The sequence below is a fragment of the Lactuca saligna genome, chromosome 4 (assembly GCF_052625555.1).
Source record: "Lactuca saligna cultivar CGN05327 chromosome 4, ASM5262555v1, whole genome shotgun sequence".
Classification (NCBI taxonomy): Eukaryota; Viridiplantae; Streptophyta; class Magnoliopsida; order Asterales; family Asteraceae; genus Lactuca; species Lactuca saligna.
Genome location: NC_136420.1, coordinates 292,836,050 through 292,858,338, shown reverse-complemented (window position 1 = coordinate 292,858,338; position 22,289 = coordinate 292,836,050). Strand labels below are relative to the sequence as shown.

General features: G+C 38.8%; 1 protein-coding gene across 1 annotated transcript; it reads left to right on the top strand.

Annotated features, from left to right (window-relative positions):
• Positions 1-19,318: 19,318 nt before the first annotated feature.
• On the top strand, positions 19,319-20,250 carry LOC145040776 (uncharacterized). Its single transcript, XM_078988672.1, has 2 exons — positions 19,319-19,373; positions 19,697-20,250. Exons 1-2 carry the CDS (start codon positions 19,319-19,321, stop codon positions 20,248-20,250), a joined length of 609 nt encoding a protein of 202 aa, XP_078844798.1.
• The last annotated feature ends 2,039 nt before the right edge of the window (positions 20,251-22,289 follow it).

Here is a 22,289-nt window from a genome sequence, read left to right as displayed (position 1 = left end):
ATCAAGAAAGTAATTTGGCAATTATTTGCTTCCAAATTCGGTGAACATATTCCTTCTTGGCCAAAATTGATGCGTAATCTCTTCAAATCCATCTCAACCTCGGAGTTGGATATTTTAGAAGTCATTTTCTTAAACCAAGAAATCAAATAATTTGTTTGGAGTGTGGAGGGGAAAAGGCGAAAAGCCCTTTGCCCCAATATCGAGTTTGAAATTTATCAACGATTTTTAGATGGATTCCTTACACTTGAGTTTGGAATTTATTGTCTTGTTAGGCAAGTCAATCCACAAGCCCATTTTCTCTTTATTGTTGTTACGGGGATAATGATTTAAAATAGTAATATACTTTATGATTTGTATATATTTAGATATTGGATTTTTTTTTGTTTATCTTTATCCTTTCAACTTGTTAAACTGTATATTTAGTCATCATGAGCATCTACTTCAAATAAACCGGAAAAGATAACTTAAAAATGTAATATATTTCTCATTTTGTACACAATTAGTACTTAATATATATATATATATATATATATATATATATATATATATATATATATATATATATATATATATATATATATTAGTCATTAATATTTTTTATTGCAAAATAAGTCATTGTTTTTTACACATTCAATACTTATGCCCGTTTTTTTTAGGTTTTTTTCACGACATATTATGCGGGACAATCATTAATAAGGTGTTTGAGGTTTTTCATGCTTATGACCACTATGACATCGATTGCTTGGTTGTTTAGGTCTTGTGTTCTGAACGTAGTAACTTCTTCATATGATCACAAATTTTAACGATTTTTATATCCACACGTTCGTATTGAGTCTACTATAATTTTTGTTTAGATTATTTTCGTTAAAAATGATATATTTTTAATTACGATTGGATCATCCGGAGGAACTCAGTCAGATTCACAGTATTTTTCATGTCTCGCAACTGCGGAAATGTTTGGCTGGTGATTCTGCAGTGGTTTCATTGGAGGATATTCAGGTAGAAGATAGCTTGAACTACATTGACAGACAAGTAGCGATCCTCGACGAGAAGACGAAAACCTTGAGGAACAAGGTTGTTAAGTTGCTTAAGGTGTAGTGGCAGCACCACAAGGGTTCCGACTGGACGTGGGAGCCAGAGGACGAGATGAGGGAGCATTACCCATAGTTATTTTCGGCAGTGGACTTCAAGGACGAAGTCTGATTCTAGCAGGGGAGAGTTGTAGCACCCGAGTCGCCATGTATGAAGTTAATGATTTAATATATTTTAATTCAATTAAAAGGTGATGGAGGGTTTGTTAGTACATTGGGTGTAAACTTGTCACACCCCCGAACCAGACGACGGAAACGTCTACGGGCTCGCGTGACTTAACTTGAATATCATCACAATGAATATACATGAATCATAACATAAATATGACCATGCATCAATATATTACAACCGACATTGTTCACATCAAGTACATTGTTTTAACATTACAAATCCATACATAAATTGTTTGATAGTTTTCATAAGCAAAACACCCTAACATACTTGGTACTTATTCCTCGCCTTACCTGTTACCTGAGAATACAAGTTATACTGAAAAACGGTCAACATATGGAATGTTGGTTTGTTCATAAGTATGTTTGATGAAAAATGTTTTGTGTAGTTTGAACGAGAACAACCGAGAAAATCCGATATTTTCTGAAAAGACCATTGTTTGTAAAAAAAAAGTGTGAATATCCGTACATATATGCATGATGATTTCGAAAAAGACAAGTATAATTGTTCGAATTGGTATTAAGCGTACAAGTGAAAATGTTGAACTTCCTAGGAAAACTCGATGTTTTCCAAATACATAGAATACAGTGATTTCTCAAATTGATATACTGCCACAATGAATGATTTTTTATTACTCTTCCTTGATTACTCGGATGGTTTTGGATTAATTAATGGTTGTGAGTCGTTATAACCACTCATGACAATGACTAGTTATAAGTCCAGACTACGAACGATCCTTAGAGGTGTCGTCCATTATCACTCACTTAAGTCCAAACCACCTTGATTACTATCGATTATCAACGTGAATCTGTTTACTTTGATTACTCATAAGCCTAACAAACGAGGAAAAGAGGAGTACAAAATCTTGCTACTTTTGTGAGTTTACTTTGATTACTTATAAGCCTAGCAAATGAGGAAAAGAGGAGTACAAAATTCTGCTACTTCCATGAGTTTACTTTGATTACTCATAAGCCTAGCAAATGAGGAAAAGAGGAGTACAAAGTCCTGCTACTTCCGTGAGTTTACTTTAGGCTGTCGGGGATGCGAAAGACACGTTAGCCCATCTCGCATTTGATTACTTTGACCTTACTGGCAATACTAATGGGTCCCTAGGGCCCAATAGCACTTAAAAGCCATTGAAGGTCCTTTTATATGGAATTGGGTCATAGAAGGCCCAATAACATACAACCATTATCCCTTTGAGCCCAAAGATCATGTTTATGGACTTCAAGATCCAACAAGCATGATTTGAGACTTTCTGCCCAAGGTTTTTGGAATGTTTACTTGGCTTAGGCATTGTACGATTGTTGGTGGGTTTGATTGAACGATTGTTATTTTTGGTATCGACTCAAGACCGATCGATTTGTTTATAACGATGCTTGGAGTTATGCGTGTATTCGTCTTTCCGTTTTTGTACGTCGTAGTTTAGCATTTTTGACTCAAAATTCTAGAAATAAAATAATTGGTTTAAAAAACAGTGGGTTAACCTTTTCAGCCCCTTTCTTTTGTAAAAATAACAATTTTAGTCCTTTATATGAAAGAAAAGACATTTTAAACCCTTAAGACCTTTTCTTGACACTTTTGCATCATAAACTTGTTCAAATGAGGTTTTTAGCTCAAAGTTTATTATTTGGCAGTTTCAGCCCTTCTAGAAAAGTGTTTTTCGATTTAAAACCCAAATTTTGCCACTTTTACAATTTTGGCCCAAAATCCAAAAACTTAACATTTTTTTTTTATCTTTTTTGGAAAAGAAAGACATTTTAAACCCTTGAAATAGTTTTGTTACACTTGTTATCCACTGTTTGGAAGAATTTACCATTTCAGCCCCTTTAAATGTCATATTTTCGCAACTTTGGGCTTGTTGGGCCGAAAAGCCCAAAACTTAGCCCATTAATCTAATATTTACATTTTAAGTCCTTTGAAGTGCATAATATTCATAAAAACATTTATTGTAACTGTTTTGACTCTTTTGACCCTTAAGGAAATTGTAAATGACAATTTTTGACCCAACTTTTGTTATTTGACAATTTAAGCCCAAAAATGAGTTTTATGTTGTAATATGTTTATCATAATCTTATGAGTTATTATTCTTGACTTGTTTAGTATAATATAACTTAGATCATGCTTGTTTTTCCTTCTTATGGTATGAATCTCGAAATATCTTCCCTTTTGATTACATATTCATCACAAAAACACATAAAATCACACATACATGCATGAAATCATACATAGCACACACATACACATAGATCTACACATTTTTCTTGTATTATCCCCCATAAAACTTATGAAAACCGAAAAGAGAGGGGTATGAAGATCACCTTTGCTTGTTGTTTTCGGTTTAGAAGGACGAAATGAAGAAAACTTGATCTTAGCAAGCCTCCTTGGAAGATCTCGAACTTAAGGATTTTTCAAAGGATGATGATTATCTTGTGAAATCCTTTTGAAACACAAGCAAAATTTTGAGATTTTTGGATGAAGAAGAAGGGGTGAGTCTTGAGTGATTTAGAGAGAGTTTTGTTGTGAAGTGTGTGTGTTTGGGAGACTCTCGGCCGAAGGAAAAAGAGAGAGGGGGAAGAGAAGTGAGTGAAGTGATGTGTGCATGGGAACATGAGTTATTGCATGGAGATCCAAGAGGTAATAAAGAGGTGTCAAATGAAAGTTAACTCTCTTCCATGTTGGGTTGTTGGGCCAAGAAGAGGAGAAAGGAAAGGAAGAATATTGGGCTTCTTGTGTTTAATCCCATATTATGACTTAATTATGTAATTTTCGGCCCAAATAAATCTAGGAATGATTTTTATGACCCATTAGGGCTATATAAATTCGTTGCGACCCAATAAGGTCCATTAGGGTATTTTATTTCACTCTAGGCCCAAAATGGCCCAAAATGTTAAAATAAATGAAAGTGGGTCCAAATTAGAGCCCGTATAAGAGTTCTAAGCCCAAGATAGTCAAATTGGAAGCTTATTAGACTATTGGGCCCCATAAGGAAATCCTAGTCCAAAATGGACTTAAACAGGGATTTCTAGGGTTTCCAATTCTTTGTTGACTATTTGCAGTGCTTGTATAAGGTGTTTGATTGAAGTTGTGTTGTTATTGAATAAGCATCATACATGCTTTCACATTGTTGGTTTACAGTTGGTATAATTGTTGTTGTTACAAAACATCAAAATACCTGGTTGTGACAAAACTAGGTACGCATGACTGTCACGCCCCGAACCGGAGAAACGGCGGAAATGTCTGGGGGTTGGGTGACTTCATCTTGTAATATCATCACAGTGAATATAATTGAAACAAGGAAAACATCATCATCACACGTACAATAATACAACAATATTGGGTTTACATCATTATATTTTTTTTATAAAAGTTACATCCCAAAAATACAAAGTGTATGATAGCAACAAAATCCACATGATCTTGATGTCCACTAGCTTAACGATTTCATGAGAATACAAGTTATTTTGAAAATGTCAACATATATAATGTTGGTGAGTTCATAAGCATGTTGTAAGAAAAGTCTTGTATCACTTTGTAAACACCATAAAATCCGATATTTTCTGTAAAATGGTTTGTAAGTTTTGTATTAAATCTTGTGTTAAAACATGTGTGTTTCTGTTTTGAAAAGGTATAAAAAGAGTATTCCAAAAAATACTATATTTTTTGTTGTGAGTAGAAGGTACTGTATAATTGTATGTTTTCCCAGAAAATCTGATATTTTCTATTTATAAAAGTGTTGTGGTCTTAAAACCCTAAGACCGGATACCAATGTATGTATGTATGTATGTTTTTGTATCATCAAAAAGGTATATGTATTCCGTAAATTTATAATGGAGTTAATCTCTATGTGAGTCATTATAACCATACTTGATAATGACTGATTCGCCTATCATGGCGTTTTCCAGGCGCCGACTTGTTTAAGGTAAGGTTTGTCACCCTAGACTGGCCTAGTCAAACTGTAGCGAACAACTCAGGTATTAGGGGGGGGGGGGGGGTCAACCCCGTATAGATTTATACATAAACTCTCGCTCTCCCTCCAGGAGACTCTGGTTATAATTACAGGCTTACGGTTGTACACTAGATAGGTACGAATGAATGAAATGTCTCACAAGAGCCTTAACTGAATTTACGCAAATATTGTATTACACTATGTAACGCAGTGAATAATGTTTCCGTGTATGTTTTAAGTTACTAGGCCCAACAAGCATGTAAATGGACCATAAAGGCCCAATAAACATGTAATGTATATTTCAGGCCCAATGAACATGTAAATGGACCACAAAGGCCCAATAAACATGTAATGTATATTCTAGGCCCAATAAGCATGTAAATGGACCATTAAGGCCCAATAAACATGTAAGGTATATTCCAGACCCAATTAAAAGTGTAAATGACGTATTTGGTCTGTTTGTTATTACGTTGATCGTTTAAGCTTAATTGTTTACCAAAATGACATAAAAAGACAACTTTTTGTAAAAATTACATTTTTGGTCCATAAAATCGAAAATTTACAATTAAGGCACATTTTTTTTGTAAAGATGACACTTTAGGTCCATTAAGACCAAAAGTTTACATTTAAGGGTTTATTTTAAATAAAATAGCATTTTTAGCCCACTTTTTATTAGAATTACATTTTCGGCCCAATTTGATGAAAATTGACATTTGCGGCCCAAATGTATAGAAACTTAATCTTTTCAGCCCAAATTTAATAAAATTTACATTTACAGCCCATATAACCGCAAATTTACATTTTTAGCCCATATAACCGCAAATTTACATTTTTGGCTCAAATTGGTTTAAAATGAAATTTTAACCCATAAAAGTCAGAAGTTTACAAATTTAGCCCATGAAACCGTGAAGGCCCAACTTTAAGCCTATTTTGTGAAAATTAATACTTTTGGCCCTTTTAAAACCATAAATATCTTTAAGATCCATTTTTATATAAAAATGACTCTTTTGGTCCTTGAAAAACTGTGAATGCCCTAAAGGCTTTACCTTTTTGTTTATTTGTCAAAAATGGCCCCTTAAACAGTTTTACTTAGTTCCAAACATCCATAACATGTTTAATCCTTTCATCTTCATGATAAGTTGCATAAATTGTTTTGATTTACAACATAACCAAGTTTTAGTAGATCTTTTGAAATTTATGAAGGTTCAACACATAGTCACAACATATAACATGGAAAACACACATAAACATGCATAAACACATAGATCTAACACAAAGCAACTTGTATCCTCCCCCAAAACATAGTGAAAACCGAAAATAAGGGGGTATGAACTCACCTTGGGGTGTTGGATTTGGTTATGGTGAAGAGTTTGAAGGGGTTTTCGGCCTTATTATGCCCTTTTGAGAAGATCTTCGAACTTATGAAGTTCTAAGAAGCTTGGATCACAAAATGGCATGTTTATGAGTGAATGATTTAACATAAAATAAAGTTAAACACTTTGAATAGAAAGTATCTTACTAATAATGAACTTTGATGAATAACTTTTTGAACACACCCTATACTTACATGATTTTAACGGGAAGAAAGGGTGGATTTTTCCTTTGAGGAATATTATGGGAATGAGAGATTTTGAGAATGAGTTTAAAAGGAAAATGAGGGGGTGAGGCGCACGCGAGGGATGGGGGGGTCTCGGTCGATAGGGTATAGGGAAGGGGGAGGGAGTGGCTTGCTTAGATATTTGGTCAACAATATCCCTCATAGGAACATAGTGGTTTATGCATGGATACCCTTATGCATTGGTGAGGTGTCAAGAGCTCTATTTTTCTTCCTTTTCTCCTTTTTATTTATTAAAACGAGAAAGGAGGGTAGAAAGAAAAAAAACATCGCTTTTAGGCTTGATATTGCATTGGTCCCATAGAGATATTTTGGCCCATTGGGCCCTTTTATGAGTTCACTGCCCAAAAGGGTAAAAAAAGTAGGGTTTTGGTCCATTGCAATTATTTATGTGGTTTTTGGCCCAATAAGGTCCATGAAAACATAGCTAGACATTTTAGGCCCAAAATGTTATAGTTTAATAAATGTGGGTCCATTTAGGGCCCAAATGAGGTTCCTTAACCCAAAATAATCCAGTTGAGATTTTTTATTGGCCCATTAGGCCCAAAAAGAGGGTCCTGGTCCAATAAGAGTTTGAACTGGAATATTAGGGTTATAACCCAAAGTTGAGTGTATGAAATGTGTCGAATTAGGTTTAGGACTTCACAAGTGAGTTTTTGATTCGAATAGTTGTTTTTGAATGAGTAATATGTATAACCTTAAACTTGAAGCTACAAGATACATCAAGAGTTGATTACACACATACAAAATTTCCTAGCCCAATTTTGCTAGTTGTGACAACGACGTACTTCGTGCATACACGCCATCAGGGGTGATCCCAGCATACACTAGGCTTACGCAAGCCATGGGAAAACCCTAATTTTTAGGGTTTACACCCTATTTAAAGACCTTAATTCCCTCAAGTACATTACCCTTTCAGACTCCATTGCCCTTTTACTGCCAATCTCGAACCCTAACATTCTTGAGTGCATTTTTGAGCTTACCTTGAGTGTTTGGGTGTTCTTTGGTGGTTTTGAAGAAAAAGGAAGTTTAGGAATAAACAAAAGAGAAGAAGGAGGTTGTAGATCCAGAGTTTGTGCACCATTTGTAGCCTATTGAAGGTATAAAGTCTAAAACTTGATCATTCTAAGGTTAGATCTAGGTTTAGGGTAGATTTTAGCATCTTTTGGTCCCATAACTTGGTTTCTTGGAGTATGAGCTACTCCAGGACATTTGAGCTATCCTTTTAGACTCTTGAAAGTATATGGAGTCATAAAAATTATATCTTGGAGGTTAAGACTCGACCATGCATGTGTTAGTGACCACCTAAGTGTGTTTGAGGGCTTAATTCATAATTTGAGCCCCAATAAGGAATATAAAAGCATAAAGTTTGCAACTTGATCGCTTAGGATGTTATTATGAGCTTGGATCTAAGTTTTGGACGTTAGGGATTAAGGGATTAAGTCATGGGAGAAAGTATTGGTTGACTGACCAGTATGTTCGGCGTACTCTAGAGTACGTTGTGCATAATGGGTCGATGCCTTGATTCCGGATTGTCATCAGTGTACGTTGGACATACGAACGATGTACACCCTACGTACGTAGTCTATAGACTTAGAAGACCGTTGGGCTGAATTATTGTTGGGATTTTTGGACTTGTTTAGGTTGGGCCTTAGGCATACCAGTTGTAGTAGGACATTTTTGGGCTTAATGCCATGTTGGGTGCTATTGGGCCATATTAGGCCTTAGTGGCCTTGTAGTTGGGCACGGATGCCTTTTTGGACATTTTATGGTTTTGGGCCTTAGAAAGAGGGAGACCCAATGAGGCAAGGGTAAAGAAGCCCTTTTTGCTTTAAGTCAAGAATTAGGGTTTGAACTTTTGAGTTAGAATGTAGCCTAATTTCTAATTAGGGTTTTATGCTTGTGCGTTAGGGAGAGGATTTTGCGAGTTGTCCGCTGAGTAAGATTTGATACCTTCAGTCTGAGGTGAGTTTTCCTTCATGGTATTCATGCGTCGAAGGCACCAATGCCATCCCACTATATTATGATGTGGTGTGATGATTGTCTTTATGACAATTGTCAATTATGCCTATTTTTTCTAGATGAATATGTGATTCTTGTTATGATATTGGGCGTGTTTGGCATGGAGCTTTTGGAAGCGTTTGGGAGCTTCTAATGTTTACCTTTTGATAAAACACTCTAGTTCAAACAAAAAACTTTGTTTGGTAGTACGAACGTTTAGCTTTTAGTTTAAACAAAACGCTCCAAATCTAAAAGCTACTTCCTGTAGCGTTTAATAAAACGCTAGTAAGCTTTTGAAATCAATGTTCATAATTACCCTTAAAAATATATTTATTTATATATTTATTTTTAATCAATTGTCCTTTTATGTAATTTTATATATTTCAAAATCTTCCAACTAATTTTGCCAAACACTCATATAACAAATAAAAATTATAGCTTCCCGCTCTTACCTACCCGTTATCCGCTACCAGCTACCAGCTACTCGCTTCTAGCTAACAACTACTTTTGCCAAACACGTCCATTGTATGGTAGTAGTAGCGGTGAAATAGACCCGATATCCGATTGAAATAGACTGAAGGGGATTGCAAGCACCCATATATACTTGAGAGTATCCGGTTGAAATAGACCGAAAGGGATTGTAAGCACCCAGATATGCTTGATAGTATCTGGTTGAAATAGATCGAAGGGGTAGGCGAGCACCCATATATGCTTAGCAATATGTTTGTTTAGTATGTGGTGTTTTGGGGGAACTTACTAAGCTTTGTGCTTGCAGTTTCAGTTTATATTTCAGGTACCTCTAGTTCGAAGGGGAAGGATCCGGCCAGATCGTGTTGTATCACCCTATGATTTCTGCATTTAGACATGTTGGGAATTTGTACTCTAATAACATGTTACTATGATACTCTTTTAACTATTTTGATATTAGAGTCGTATGATTTGAATGTAATTAAAAACAAAATTTTATCTGTATTTTTGGGACGTTACAAGTTGGTATCAAAGCCTTGGTTTGAGGGATCCGGACATACTGCCGGGTGTTCCTGGACTCAAATCAAGGGTTTGCTAGGTTTTCCATCAAAAGAAACATTTTAATCTAATGATTTTAATAAAAGACAAGGGGTGTGATGTTTTCAATCAGCCGAGCTCAAGTAAGTCTTCCCAAAATACCCATACATGTTATATGTTTTATGCTATGATATGAGAATTACATGCTATATTAGGGGCTAAGGATCTGCTCAGGATTGCATGATAGGATGCTAAGAGAGATGCCTTTATGTGCCTATTTGTTTGAGCTTATACATTCTCATGCTAGTGTCAGATCAATTACTTGTTAAAATGGCCTGTATAAGATATGTTTTGAATTTAATTGCCTGATGCTCGAATGTTGCGTGCTTTGTGCTTTAGGAAATTATGTTAGTACTAGCTAATTAGTGGATGTATGCGATGAATTAGATATTATTGTGATTTGGATAATATTAGAAGGATATGCTTAACTCTATTGCACTGCTCTTGTTTGAGTCCAACCATTGTAGTGTGGGACCTATCATTCTAAGAATTATCTAGTACTAGTCGTATGTAATAGTGTTCATGTAGTAGTTAGGAAGTATTTGTGGGAGTTCCTTCTACACCTGATAGTAGAGAGGGGTGCGGAAGGGAGTATTAGGGAGTCCCTATGAGATACTTTGGTGTGTAGGGCGCCTTATAGTTTGAGGAATGTATCATTTGGGAAGAGTGACTTGGAGGAGACAAGGTGATCCTTGAGGAGGGGTATAAATAGGTGTGGAAGGTAGTATTGGGCCCGTACTATTTAAAGTACATAATTTATACCCAAGACCAAGAAGAACACGATGAATCTAAAGAACTTGAGAGTGTAAACCCTCTCGTGTGTTTACTAATTATCTATGTGGTTCTATTTAAGTATGGTGATGATACGTCATGGAGTAGGGGGTTCATGATCTGCATCTGGTTTGGGCACGAGCACTGAATCGGTTGACGAGTGGCTACGCAAGTTCATTGCATTTGAGGTTACTAGAGGCATCCTTGATGTGACCTGGTGAGGTTCGGGTCGATCAAGGAGGGTATCATCAAGCTGATGGAGGATCGCCTTTGGATCTTCAAGCCCGATCTGGTCGCTAGCCAGTCAAGGACTCACACACTCTCCTTCAAGGATTCCAGGGGATGTGGGGCACCATATTTCTTTGGGTTGAAGGACCCCATCACAGTCAAGCATTGGATAGCTGACATTGAGTGTGCTCAGATGACGAGCTTCTAGCCCGACGAGTCGAAGGTTAGGTTCTGTAATGCTCGTGTTTCTGGGCCTATCATTAATGTTGATATAATAGTCTAGGTTAACCTTTGTAACCCGTTTTGAAATAATAAAAGGGTATTATTTGAGTATTATGTGTTTTGTGCTTAACTATGTGACTTAATTGAATTAAGAATAAAAATAAGCGTAAAAATGAAATGTTATATCAGATCGATATCTATGGATAATGTTGTAGTAGTTGAAATGAGGTTTCCGAATATATAAAGAATGCCGAAATCCGAGTTATAACGAAGAAGTTATGACCTGTTGAAGTTTCGCGACAGAACCGACAATGCTGAACGACATAAAAATTGAAATTTACGTTAGAGTGATATTTAGCCTTAGTAATCTAAATGAAAGTCGTAGAGTTCGTTAAACCGAGAGAGTGCATAAAAAGAACACCGAAATCAGACTTCGTATGAGGAAGTTATGATTTTTCGAAGTTTCGACTTAGCAGTATGCAGCCCGAATACTCGATTTGAGATCGAGCGGTTTTTTAGCCGAAACAATCTAAACGAGAATCGAAGATCTCGTTAATTGTAGTGAAACGATGAAAATATAGGCAAACTAGAATTTGTAGGATTTCTAGACTTAAACGTAGAAAGCTAAGTGGAGATTGTGAGATGTGTGTCTGTTAAATTTTAGACACAAGCACTAGTTTATTTTAGGAAAGTTGCCTAAAATGCGTTTATGTGCTAAATGTTATATGTTGCCATATATGATATTATTTTTTCGGATCTATGGTCTGTTGCCGACCGGATCTGGAAACCTTATGTGTGTAGGATTCTAAGAGTATGTCTACGGTATTATAACTAACATATAAACGTTTCGGAGTGATAAGGATGATTTGAATATCTATCGTGAATGAGGATCTAATTTACCTTATTCAGTGTATAGATCAAAAATGGTGAGAACAAGAAGCGGTGTTGGAAACGCAAACGAGAATAGGAATCAACCACCCGTAATTCAACAAGTAGCTGTTGAAGCTGCTGCACCAGAACAGATCACCATGGCTGGAGTGCAAGCCATGATTCGGGCTATGTTAGCCGAACAAAGGGAGGAAATGCGACAGATGTTGCATGGAAATAGGGATGAACCTATCATACCTAACGTGGAACCCGAACCGATCCCCGAACGATCGAAGGAAGGGAACAATAGTCACATTGTGAGTCAAATTGGGACTCAAGAAGAACGAAGGAACGATTCGGAAAGGAGAAACAACAATGATGGGAGAATGTACAAGAATTTCTTAGGTGCCAAACTGCCAAGTCTTTCTGGGAGCACCAAGCTTGTTGAAATTATGTATTGGATCTCCGAAATGGAGATGGTATTTGAAAGTTGCGACAGTAGCAACAAGCAGAAGACTGTTTTTGCAGTTAGACAATTGAAGACTGGAGTCTTGAGTTGGTGGAAGTTGTTGGCAGATACTATGCCACGAGGAGAAGCTTTGAAAATGTCATGGGAGGAGTTCTTGGAACAACTAAGGGTGCAATATTGTTCAGAGATAGATTTGATTGATCTGAACAATGAGTTCCAAAACTTGAAGAAGGGGAGGATGAGCATAGATGACTATGCTACTGCGTTCACTGAGAAAATGAAGTTATTTCCATACCTAGTGCCAACGGAACTCTCCAAGATTAAGAGGTTTGCTAATGGACTGCCTTCCGACTTTGGCCCGACAGTCAAGATGGAAAATACTCTGAAAACGGCTGTTCGAGTAGCTAAGAATGTGGAGGCCCAATAGAAAGAAAAGGGTCTGGAGAGGATAGAGGTTGGTGAAAAGAGGAAGTTCGATGGAACTTCAGGGTTCAACAAGAAAAACAAGTTCTCGAAGTCTGGTTCGAGGGGAGGTGGAGGCGAAGCCAAGTGGTGCGACAAATGTAAGAAGAAGTATTATGGAAAATGTGAGGTAGTGACCACATGCTACAAATGTGGAAAGCCAGGACACTATGCCAATGAATGCACCCTCTCTAAGAAAGTTTGCTATGGTTGTGGTGAGGAGGGACACATGTCGAGGGACTGCCCGAAGAAGAAGGAGGCAACTAGACCCAACATTCCGCCAAAGCCGAAGGCGAGAGCATTCCAGATGAAACTGGAAGCTGCTAAAGATGAAGCTGATGTCGCTTCAGGTACCTTTCTCGTAAACACATTGCCTGCCCAAATTTTATTTGATTATGAAGCCAACTACTCGTTTATATCGTATGAATTTGGTAGAAAACTAGCTTTGCCTGTTGATAGACTAGATCATGCCTTATTAGTCGAAGTTGCTAGTGGCAAGTTTGTACCTATTAGCCATCGTATGAATAACATATTAATTGACTTGAATGAGAATAAATTCCACGAGGAATTATTGCCTATTGAACTAAACGGTTTCGACATCGTGCTTGGAATGGATTGGCTTAACGCCAATGATGCCGAAATATTGTGCAAGAAGAAGAAAGTCAAAGTAAACCCGCCTGGGAAAGAGTCGTTTATGGTGTATGGAGATAAACGTAGAGTAAATTCTGGAATCATTTCATTGATGAAATCCAGAAAGTGTTTGGCTAACGGATGTACATCGTATCTAGCATTCATGATTGATGCTAAGAAGGAGAAAAAGGCGATGCAGAGCATTCCTATGGTATGTGATTATCCGAAAGTATTTCCCGAAGATCTTCCCGGATTACCACCTGATAGACAAGTGGAGTTTAGAATAGACTTGTTACCAGCGACGATGCCAATAGCAAAATCACCGTACTGACTAGCACCGACAGAGATGAAGGAGCTGATGATGCAAATTCAGGAGTTATTGGACAAAGGTTTCATTAGACCTAGTTCATCACCCTGGGGAGCTCCGGTGTTATTCGTGAAGAAGAAAGATGGAAGTATGAGAATGTGCATCGATTATAGAGAGCTGAATAAGGCAACGATAAAGAATAGATATCCGTTGCCGCGGATTGATGACCTGTTCGATCAACTTCATGGTTCGAGCTATTTCTCGAAGATCGATCTTTGGTCAGGGTATCATCAACTGAATGTAAGAGAGCAGGATATAGAGAAAACTACATTCAGAACACGATATGGGCACTACGAGTTTTAGGTTATGTCGTTTGGACTAACCAATGCTCCAGCAACATTCATGGATTTAATGAACAGGGTTTGTAATCTGTTCCTAGATAAATCTGTGATAGTGTTGATAGATGACATTCTGATTTATTCGAAAAGCCAAGAGGAGCACGGCAGACACTTGCGAGAAGTGTTAGAAGTTTTGAAGAAGGAGAAGCTGTATGCAAAGTTCTCCAAATGTGATTTTTGGATTCGAGAAGTCCAATTCTTGGGTCACGTGGTTAACCAAGAAGGGATAATGGTTGATCCAGCAAAGATTGAGGCCGTGATGAAGTGGGAACAACCGAAAAGTCCCACGGAGATCCGAAGCTTTTTAGGATTATCCGGATATTACCGAAGGTTTATCCAAGGCTTTTCTTCGATTACTACTCCATTAACAGCTTTGACCCACAATGGAGCTACTTATGCTTGCAGTGATAAGCATAAAGAAGCGTTCGAGAAGCTAAAGAAGAAACTATGCGAGGCACCGATACTTTCTCTACCCGATGGAGTTGAAGACTTCGCTGTTTATAGCGATGCGTCTGGGGTTGGATTGGGTTGTGTTCTGGCCCAAAGAGATAAGGTGGTCACATATGCGTCTCGACAATTGAAAGAGCATGAAAGGAACTACCCGACTCATGATTTGGAGTTGGCAGCGGTAGTTTTCGCTTTAAAAATATGGAGGCATTACCTCTATGGCACGAAGTGCAAACTTTTCACTGATCATAAGAGTCTCCAATATCTCTTCGGTCAGAAGGAATTGAATATGAGGCAACGATGCTGGCTAGAATTGCTTAAGGACTACGACTGTGAGATACTTTACCACCCTGGTAAAGCAAATGTTGTTGTTGATGCTGTCAGTTGGAAAGTTAATCTTGAAAGAAAAAGGCCAAGAGCATTGAGAATTGAAGTTGTCTCGACCATTGTGGAAAGTATAAAGAAAGCTCAAGAGGAAACTTCTGAGAAGAATGACCGAAAGGAGGAACGTTTGGGCAAAATGTTGGTGTTCGGTATAAACAGTCATGGACTGAAGGTGTTCCAAGATCGGATTTGGATACCTAAGACAGTAGAAGTCAGAGATCTTTTGATGGAAGAAGCTCACAAGACCATGTACTCGATTCATCCTGGTAGCACTAAAATGTATAGGGACCTGAAACCCTACTACCGGTGGCTGATGATGAAGCTTGATGTTGCAAAGTATGTGGCCGAGTGTATGACTTGTGTGAGAGTCAAGACACAACATCAGAAACCGTACGGGAGTTTAGAACCATTGTCTGTGCCTATGGGTAAGTGGGAAGACATTGCTATGGATTTTGTCACTAAACTGCCCAGAACAAAGAATGGTCACGACATGATTTGGGTGGTCGTTGATCAATTCACTAAGAGTGCGCATTTCATAGCAGCCAAGGAGAAATGGTCTATGGAAAAGCTTGCGAATTATTATGTGAAGGAAATTGTGAGACTTCACGGTGTTCCGTTAATGATTGTGTCGGATCATGATAGCCGTTTCACCTCACGATTTTGGAAAAGCCTACAAGAGGAATTGGGTACTAAGTTGTGTTTAAGTACAACTTACCATCCGCAGACTGATGGTCAGAGTGAACGGACGATACAAACACTTGAAGATATGCTAAGAGCATGTACCTTAGAATTCCAAGGTAACTGGGATGAACATCTACCTTCGGTAGAATTTTCATACAATAATAGTTTCCACTCGAGCATAAAGATGGCACCTTATCAAGCTTTGTATGGACAAAAGTGTCGTACACCTTCTTGTTGGCTTGAGGCTGGGGAAAAGCAGTTTATGGGACCGGAGATAGTCCATCAAACTGCTGAAAAGTTGAAAATAATTAGGGAAAGAATGTTAGCAGCTCAGGATCGTCAAAAGAGCTATGTTGACAACAAGCGAAGACCGATGAATTTTGAAGTTGGAGATTCGGTTTTGCTTAAAGTCTCGCCGTGGAAGGGACTTATAAGATTTGGAAAAAGGGGAAAATTAAGTCCAAGGTTTATTGGGCCGTTTAAAGTTCTTCAGAGGAATGGGAACCAAGCTTACAAGCTCGAACTACCAGTAGAACTGAATTGAATTCATAACACTTTCCATGTGTGTTATTTGAGGAAGTTTACGGGAGAAGTTCCCGACATGATACCACTTTCGGAGTTGAGAATCGATGAGAACAAAAGGTTGATTGAAGAACCAGTGGAAATCGTTGACCGAAAGACTAAGAAGTTGCGACGCAAGATGATCGAGTTAGTGCTTGTCTGAAACACACAAATGGGCCGAATCTCACCTGGGAGACGGAGAGTGACATGATGGGTCGCTATCCGCATTTGTTTGCTGATGTGTGATTCCGGGGATGGAATCATTCTAAGGTGGAGAGAATTATAATGCCTGTGTTTCTGGGCCTGTCATTAATGTTGATATAATAGTCTAGGTTAACCTTTGTAACCTGTTTTGAAATAATAAAAGTGTATTATTTGAGTATTATGTGTTTTGTGCTTAACTATGTGACTTAATTGAATTAAGAATAAAAATAAGCATCAAAATGAAATGTTATATCAGCTCGATATCTATGTATAATGTTGTAGTAGTTGAAATGAGGTTTCCGAATATATAAAGAATGCTGAAATCCGAGTTATAACGAAGAAGTTATGACTTGTCGAAGTTTCGCGACAGAACCGACAACGCTGAACGACGTAAAAAGTGAAATTTATGTTAGAGCGATATTTAGCCTTAGTAATCGAAATGAAAGTCATAGAGTTCGTTAAACCGAGAGCGTCCATAAAAAGAACGCCCAAATCGGACTTCGTATGAGGAAGTTATGATTTTTCGAAGTTTCGACTTAGCAGTATGCAGCCCGAATACTCGATTTGAGATCGAGCGGTTTTTTAGCCGAAACAATCTAAAAGAGAATCAAAGATCTCATTAATTTTAGTGAAACGATGAAAAGATAGGCGAAAATGGACGTCAGATGAAGAAGTTATGATTTTATAACGGAGTTTTCCAGTCCCGGCTACTAAAAATAAATAATAAAAATAGATTCAAAATTATCCGACAGTGTCTAAACGAAAGTTGTAGAGCGTAGTCTCACATACGCGGGGATATAAAGAACGTCAAAAACAGTGTTTGTATGAAGGAGATATGAATTTTTGAAGTTTATTAAATATTTTCGATATTAAATTTAAATATAAATTTTCGATATTATCCAAGGGAGGGAGTCACCGGGCTTATCCAGGTTACGCCTAGCGTAACCTAAGATTACGCCCAGCGTAATGTGGGTTTCAGCCCCTATAAAAGGGAGTCGAATGCATCCAATTTATTTGCTCATTTTCTCTTCTCTCTCTCTCTCTCTCTCTCTCTCTCTCTCGATTTGCATCAATTTACGTGCAAGAAATATCCCGAAGCCCCGGTATCATTCCCGAGCCCCGAAGCAAGTCCCAAAGCCCCGAAGATCCCGAGAAGTGTGATTCCCGAGCCGAAGCTCTGCCCACGAGGAGCCCGGTTTTTGTGAAGATCTTCCAGATCTACCGAAGAATACTACTTCTACAAGTCGTAGTGCTGTCCGATCATCTTCTGATCAGGTGAGTGTGTAGTTACTTTCTTCCAACGCAATATTATGAATTATTTTATATAAAATACGTGTTATGTGTATATATTTTGTTGTTATACGTGTGAGTGTATATTCACTCTCTTCTATCTCATAGATTCGATTTATTCTCTATGAAATACGTGTTATGTGTGTGTGCCTTATCTGTTATGTGGAATATGTATTGATTAAAGCATGCTATACATGTTTTTAAACTATATATAAAAATGTATATTTTTATCTACTAATATGTTGGGTAGAACATGGGTAGATAGTTGGTGTGTAATAAACAGATGAGAGGCCTCGGTGTTGTTGGTGTTATTCTAGTCATTCAGCAGAGTATGGATGACGACCACGGACTATTCTAGACTGTCGCGGGCTCATATCATGTAGGTGTTGTGAACGACGTGTTCACCGGTGTACTCTATCCCCCATATGGTTGCCTTTAGGACACTTATTGTTGAGGAAGCCCCTCTGCAGTAATGTCTGTCCCGATGAAAATCCTGAATTAGGTTCCTTATAATAGATGTTGTTTTATGGACGTAAAGTGAGGATAACGGGAATGGGTAATCGGGTTATTGATGGTTGGTGAAATTAAATATAATTTATTTATTGTGGGTTGAAAACCCTATATGCTCACCAGGCTCCCAAGCCTGACCCACTCAGTTTTATTTGTATTACAGGAAGTGGCGCAAGAGCTTAAGATGAACGAATCATCAAGTTGTTTTGTTTACAAGTCTGTATATGTATATATTTGTTGAATGACTTGTAATGTTATCGTTTATGCTTTATGGTCTGTATCGGAACAGGACATTCGAGTTTTGATTATATAATGAAAATGCATCTCTTGATGAAATGCTTTGATAAATATTATTTTATCATATTTTGTTTTTGGGAACAATTTCCGCAAGTCTTTTAAATCAAAAGGATTTACTCTGAAATTATTTTAAAAAGCATAAATGAAATTGGTCTTTTCTGGCCGAGATTTTGGGGATGTCACAGGTTCACTACAGGATGTTTGAGGGAGCGAGCCCGAGATTGGTGGGAGGAGGTTAGATATGCTTTAGGAACCCCAATCATTAAGGTCATGACCTAGCCAAATTTTATGACCTAGTTTTGAATAGAGTTCGCACCAACTGTTAAGGTGCAACAGTTAGCTAGGGAATTTCTTGACATGAGGCAAACGACTAAGACTGTGGCAGAGATCACCCCCAAGTTCAGAGAGAGGGCATTTTTGGTACCCTAGTATGCAACTGATAAGGAGATGAGGAAGACCCAATACCATGACATGTCGAGATCTGATATTAGGGAGTTCGTTACTTATTCTGCCTTCCCAAATTTTGATGACATGATATATAGGGCGCGGGAGTGAGAGATTGAGTTAGAGCACATAGGGAAGAGGAAGGTGGAGCATATGTAGGCAATTAGGGTTTCAGCATAGAAACGCAAGGGGTTCGACTCTAGGTCGAAGGGACTGCAGGGTTAGAGCTGTTGTGGCAAATGCGGAAGGTCGCATGACGGGGTTCACAGAGTGGATGGTTTGGGCTACTACAAGTGCAGCTAAACAGGGCACTTTAGCAAGGATTATACTGGTGCTACCACCACCACCCATACATCAGATCTAATTTTATTTCATTTTAATTAAAGGGACACAATAAGGCCAAATGCCCTAGTTTAGCATCAGGAGGATCAACAGTAGCACATGCACTAGTGACCCTATGGATCAATGATGGCCACCAGGGCAAGGCGGATGCGCTTGTTGTGAGGAGTAGGGCTTTTCAACTGACTGTTGAGGAGGTGTGTGCTACACCAGATATGGTGATGGATATGTCTCTTCTCTCTAACTCTTTATTTATGTTGATTTCTCTACTTATATTTTTTTTTTGTTTTAGGATCATTCCTTGTGAATGTTATCTCTGCCTTGATATTATTTGATTTGGGGGCTACCCGATCTTTCGTGTCTCTTGCGCTCAGCAAGAGGTTTGTTGGAGATCCAGGTGACCTAGATCATCTATTAGAGGTTGAGATTGTGGATGATCGATTCGTTCGGGTATCTAGGTTTCATCGAGATTGTGTTCTAGAGATGTTTAACGAGCAGTATCTGATCGACTTGGTTCCCATTCCTTTTCTCAAGAACAACGGTATGGTAGGGATAGATTTGCTGAGCCCAAATGGGGCAGTGATTGATTGTGAGCGCCAGATGGTGCAAGTTCAGACTCTAAGTGGGGGAGATTTGGTGGTCCATGGAGAGGGTGCTCAACGCGGGCCGGTCCTATGCTCAGCTGTTAGGGCCAGACGATATCTTCATCAGGGTTGTTCTGGTTTCGTCGTCTATGTTATGGATACCCAAGAGAAGGGTAAGCCATCGGTTGATGATGTGCCAATTGTATGGGAGTATCCAGATATGTTTCCAGAGGATATTCCTGGAGTTTCTCAAGAGAGGTAGGTGGAGTTTCGGATTGACTTGGTTCCTAGTGCAGCTCCGATAGCCAAAGCACCATATCGGTTAGCTCCAATAGAGATGCAAGAGGTGTCTACAAAGCTGCAGGGGTTGTTAGATACGGGGTTCATCCGACCGAGTAGTTTGCCTTGGGTGCGCCGATCCTGTTTGTAAATAAAAAGGATGGATCGCATCGGATGTGTATTGACTATCAGTAGCTGAATAAGCTAACGGTGAAGACCGTATCCACTCTTGAGGATTGATGATTTGTTTGACCAACTTTAGGGTGCATATTGGTTTCCAAGATTGATCATCGTTCGGGTTATCATCAGATGAGGCTCGGAGAGGACAATGTGTAGAAGACAGATTTCCGGACTCGTTATGGTCCTTATGAATTCGTGGTGATGTCCTTTGGGCTCACCAATGCTCCAGCTGTGTTTCTGGATCTCATGAACTGTGTGTGCCAACTGATGTTGGATCGATCTATGATTGTATTCATCAATGACATCCTGGTCTATTCCATGACCCATGAGCTGCATAAGGAGCTCTTGAGAAAGGTGTTGGAGATCCCGATGTGGGAAAAACTGTATGTGAAGTTCTCTAGGTGTGAGTTCTGGTTGCGCGAAGTGCAATTTCTAGGGCACTTTGTCAACCAGAATGGTTTTTTAGTTGATCCGGCTAAGGTGGAGGCCGTGATGCGGTGGGAGGTTCTGAGGTCTTCATCTGAGATTCAGAGTTTCCTTGGGTTGGCAGGATATTATCGGAGATTCATTCAGGATGTCTCTAAGAAATCGATTCCCCTGACACGACTGACGAATAAGATTGTCACTTTTTCGTTGGTGGCCTGAGTAGTAGGCAATGTTTGAGACCCTGAGACAGAGATTGTGCGAGGCATCGATTCTGACCCAGCCAGAGGGTGTTTAGGATTTTGTTGTTTATTGTGACACGTCTATCATGGGACTGGGTGCAGTTTTGATACAGAGGGTTTGTGTTATTGTTTACGCTTTGAGGCAGCTGAAGCATCATGATTCGAACTATACGACAAATGATTTGGAGCTGGGATCTGTGGTTTTTGCCCTCAAGATTTTGTAGCACTACCTCTATGGGGTCTGTTGTACTATTTACATAGATCACAAGAGCCTTAGGTACTTGATGGATAAGTCGAATCTGAGTATGAGGCAGCATCGGTGGGTGGATGTGGTGAAGGATTATGATTGTGAGATCCTTTACCATCTGGTGAAGGCCAGTGTGGTGGCCGATGCTCTCAGGCACAAGGCAGTCACGGCTCCGATCAGGGATATCTGTATGAGGATGACAGTGATTACTCCACTCTTGGAGCAGATTCGATAGGCTTAGGTTGAGGCTATGAAGGAAGAGCATCAAAAGAGTGAGCACATTGTGGGTCAGGTGGTTTCTTTCGAGTATGATAGCCAGGGTTTATTGCCTCTTCATTGGAGAGTATGGGTTCCTTATTGGGGTGGTACGTGTCAGGCTCTGATGGAAGAGGCATACAAATCAAGATTCTCCATTTATCTCGGATCAAAAAAGATGTATAGAGATCTTCATCCTGATTATTGGTGGCCTTGTATGAAGTAGGACGTTTCTTGGTATGTGCAGAGGTGCTTGACTTGCAGGAAAGTCAATGCCAACATCAGCAACCTCATGAAAAGATGTGGCCTTTAGACATTCCCGTTAGAAAGTGGGAAGAGATTACCATGGACTTCATTACAAAGCCGCCTAGGACAACACGTAGAGTTGATTCAATTTGGGTTATCGTGGATCGATTGACCAAGAACATGCACTTTATTCCGATTCAAGAGAGCATCTTTGCACAGACGTTGGCTGAAGTTTATATCAGGGAGGTTGTGGCATGACATGGGGTGGCGGTTTTAGTAGTATCAAACAGATATGGCCGATTCACTTCCAGGTATTGGAAGAGGTTCCACGAGGAGTTGGGTACGCACCTGCATTTCAGCATGGCCTTTCACCCGCAAACAGATGGTCAGAGTGAGCGGACCTTTCGAAAATTGGAAGATATGCTGCGG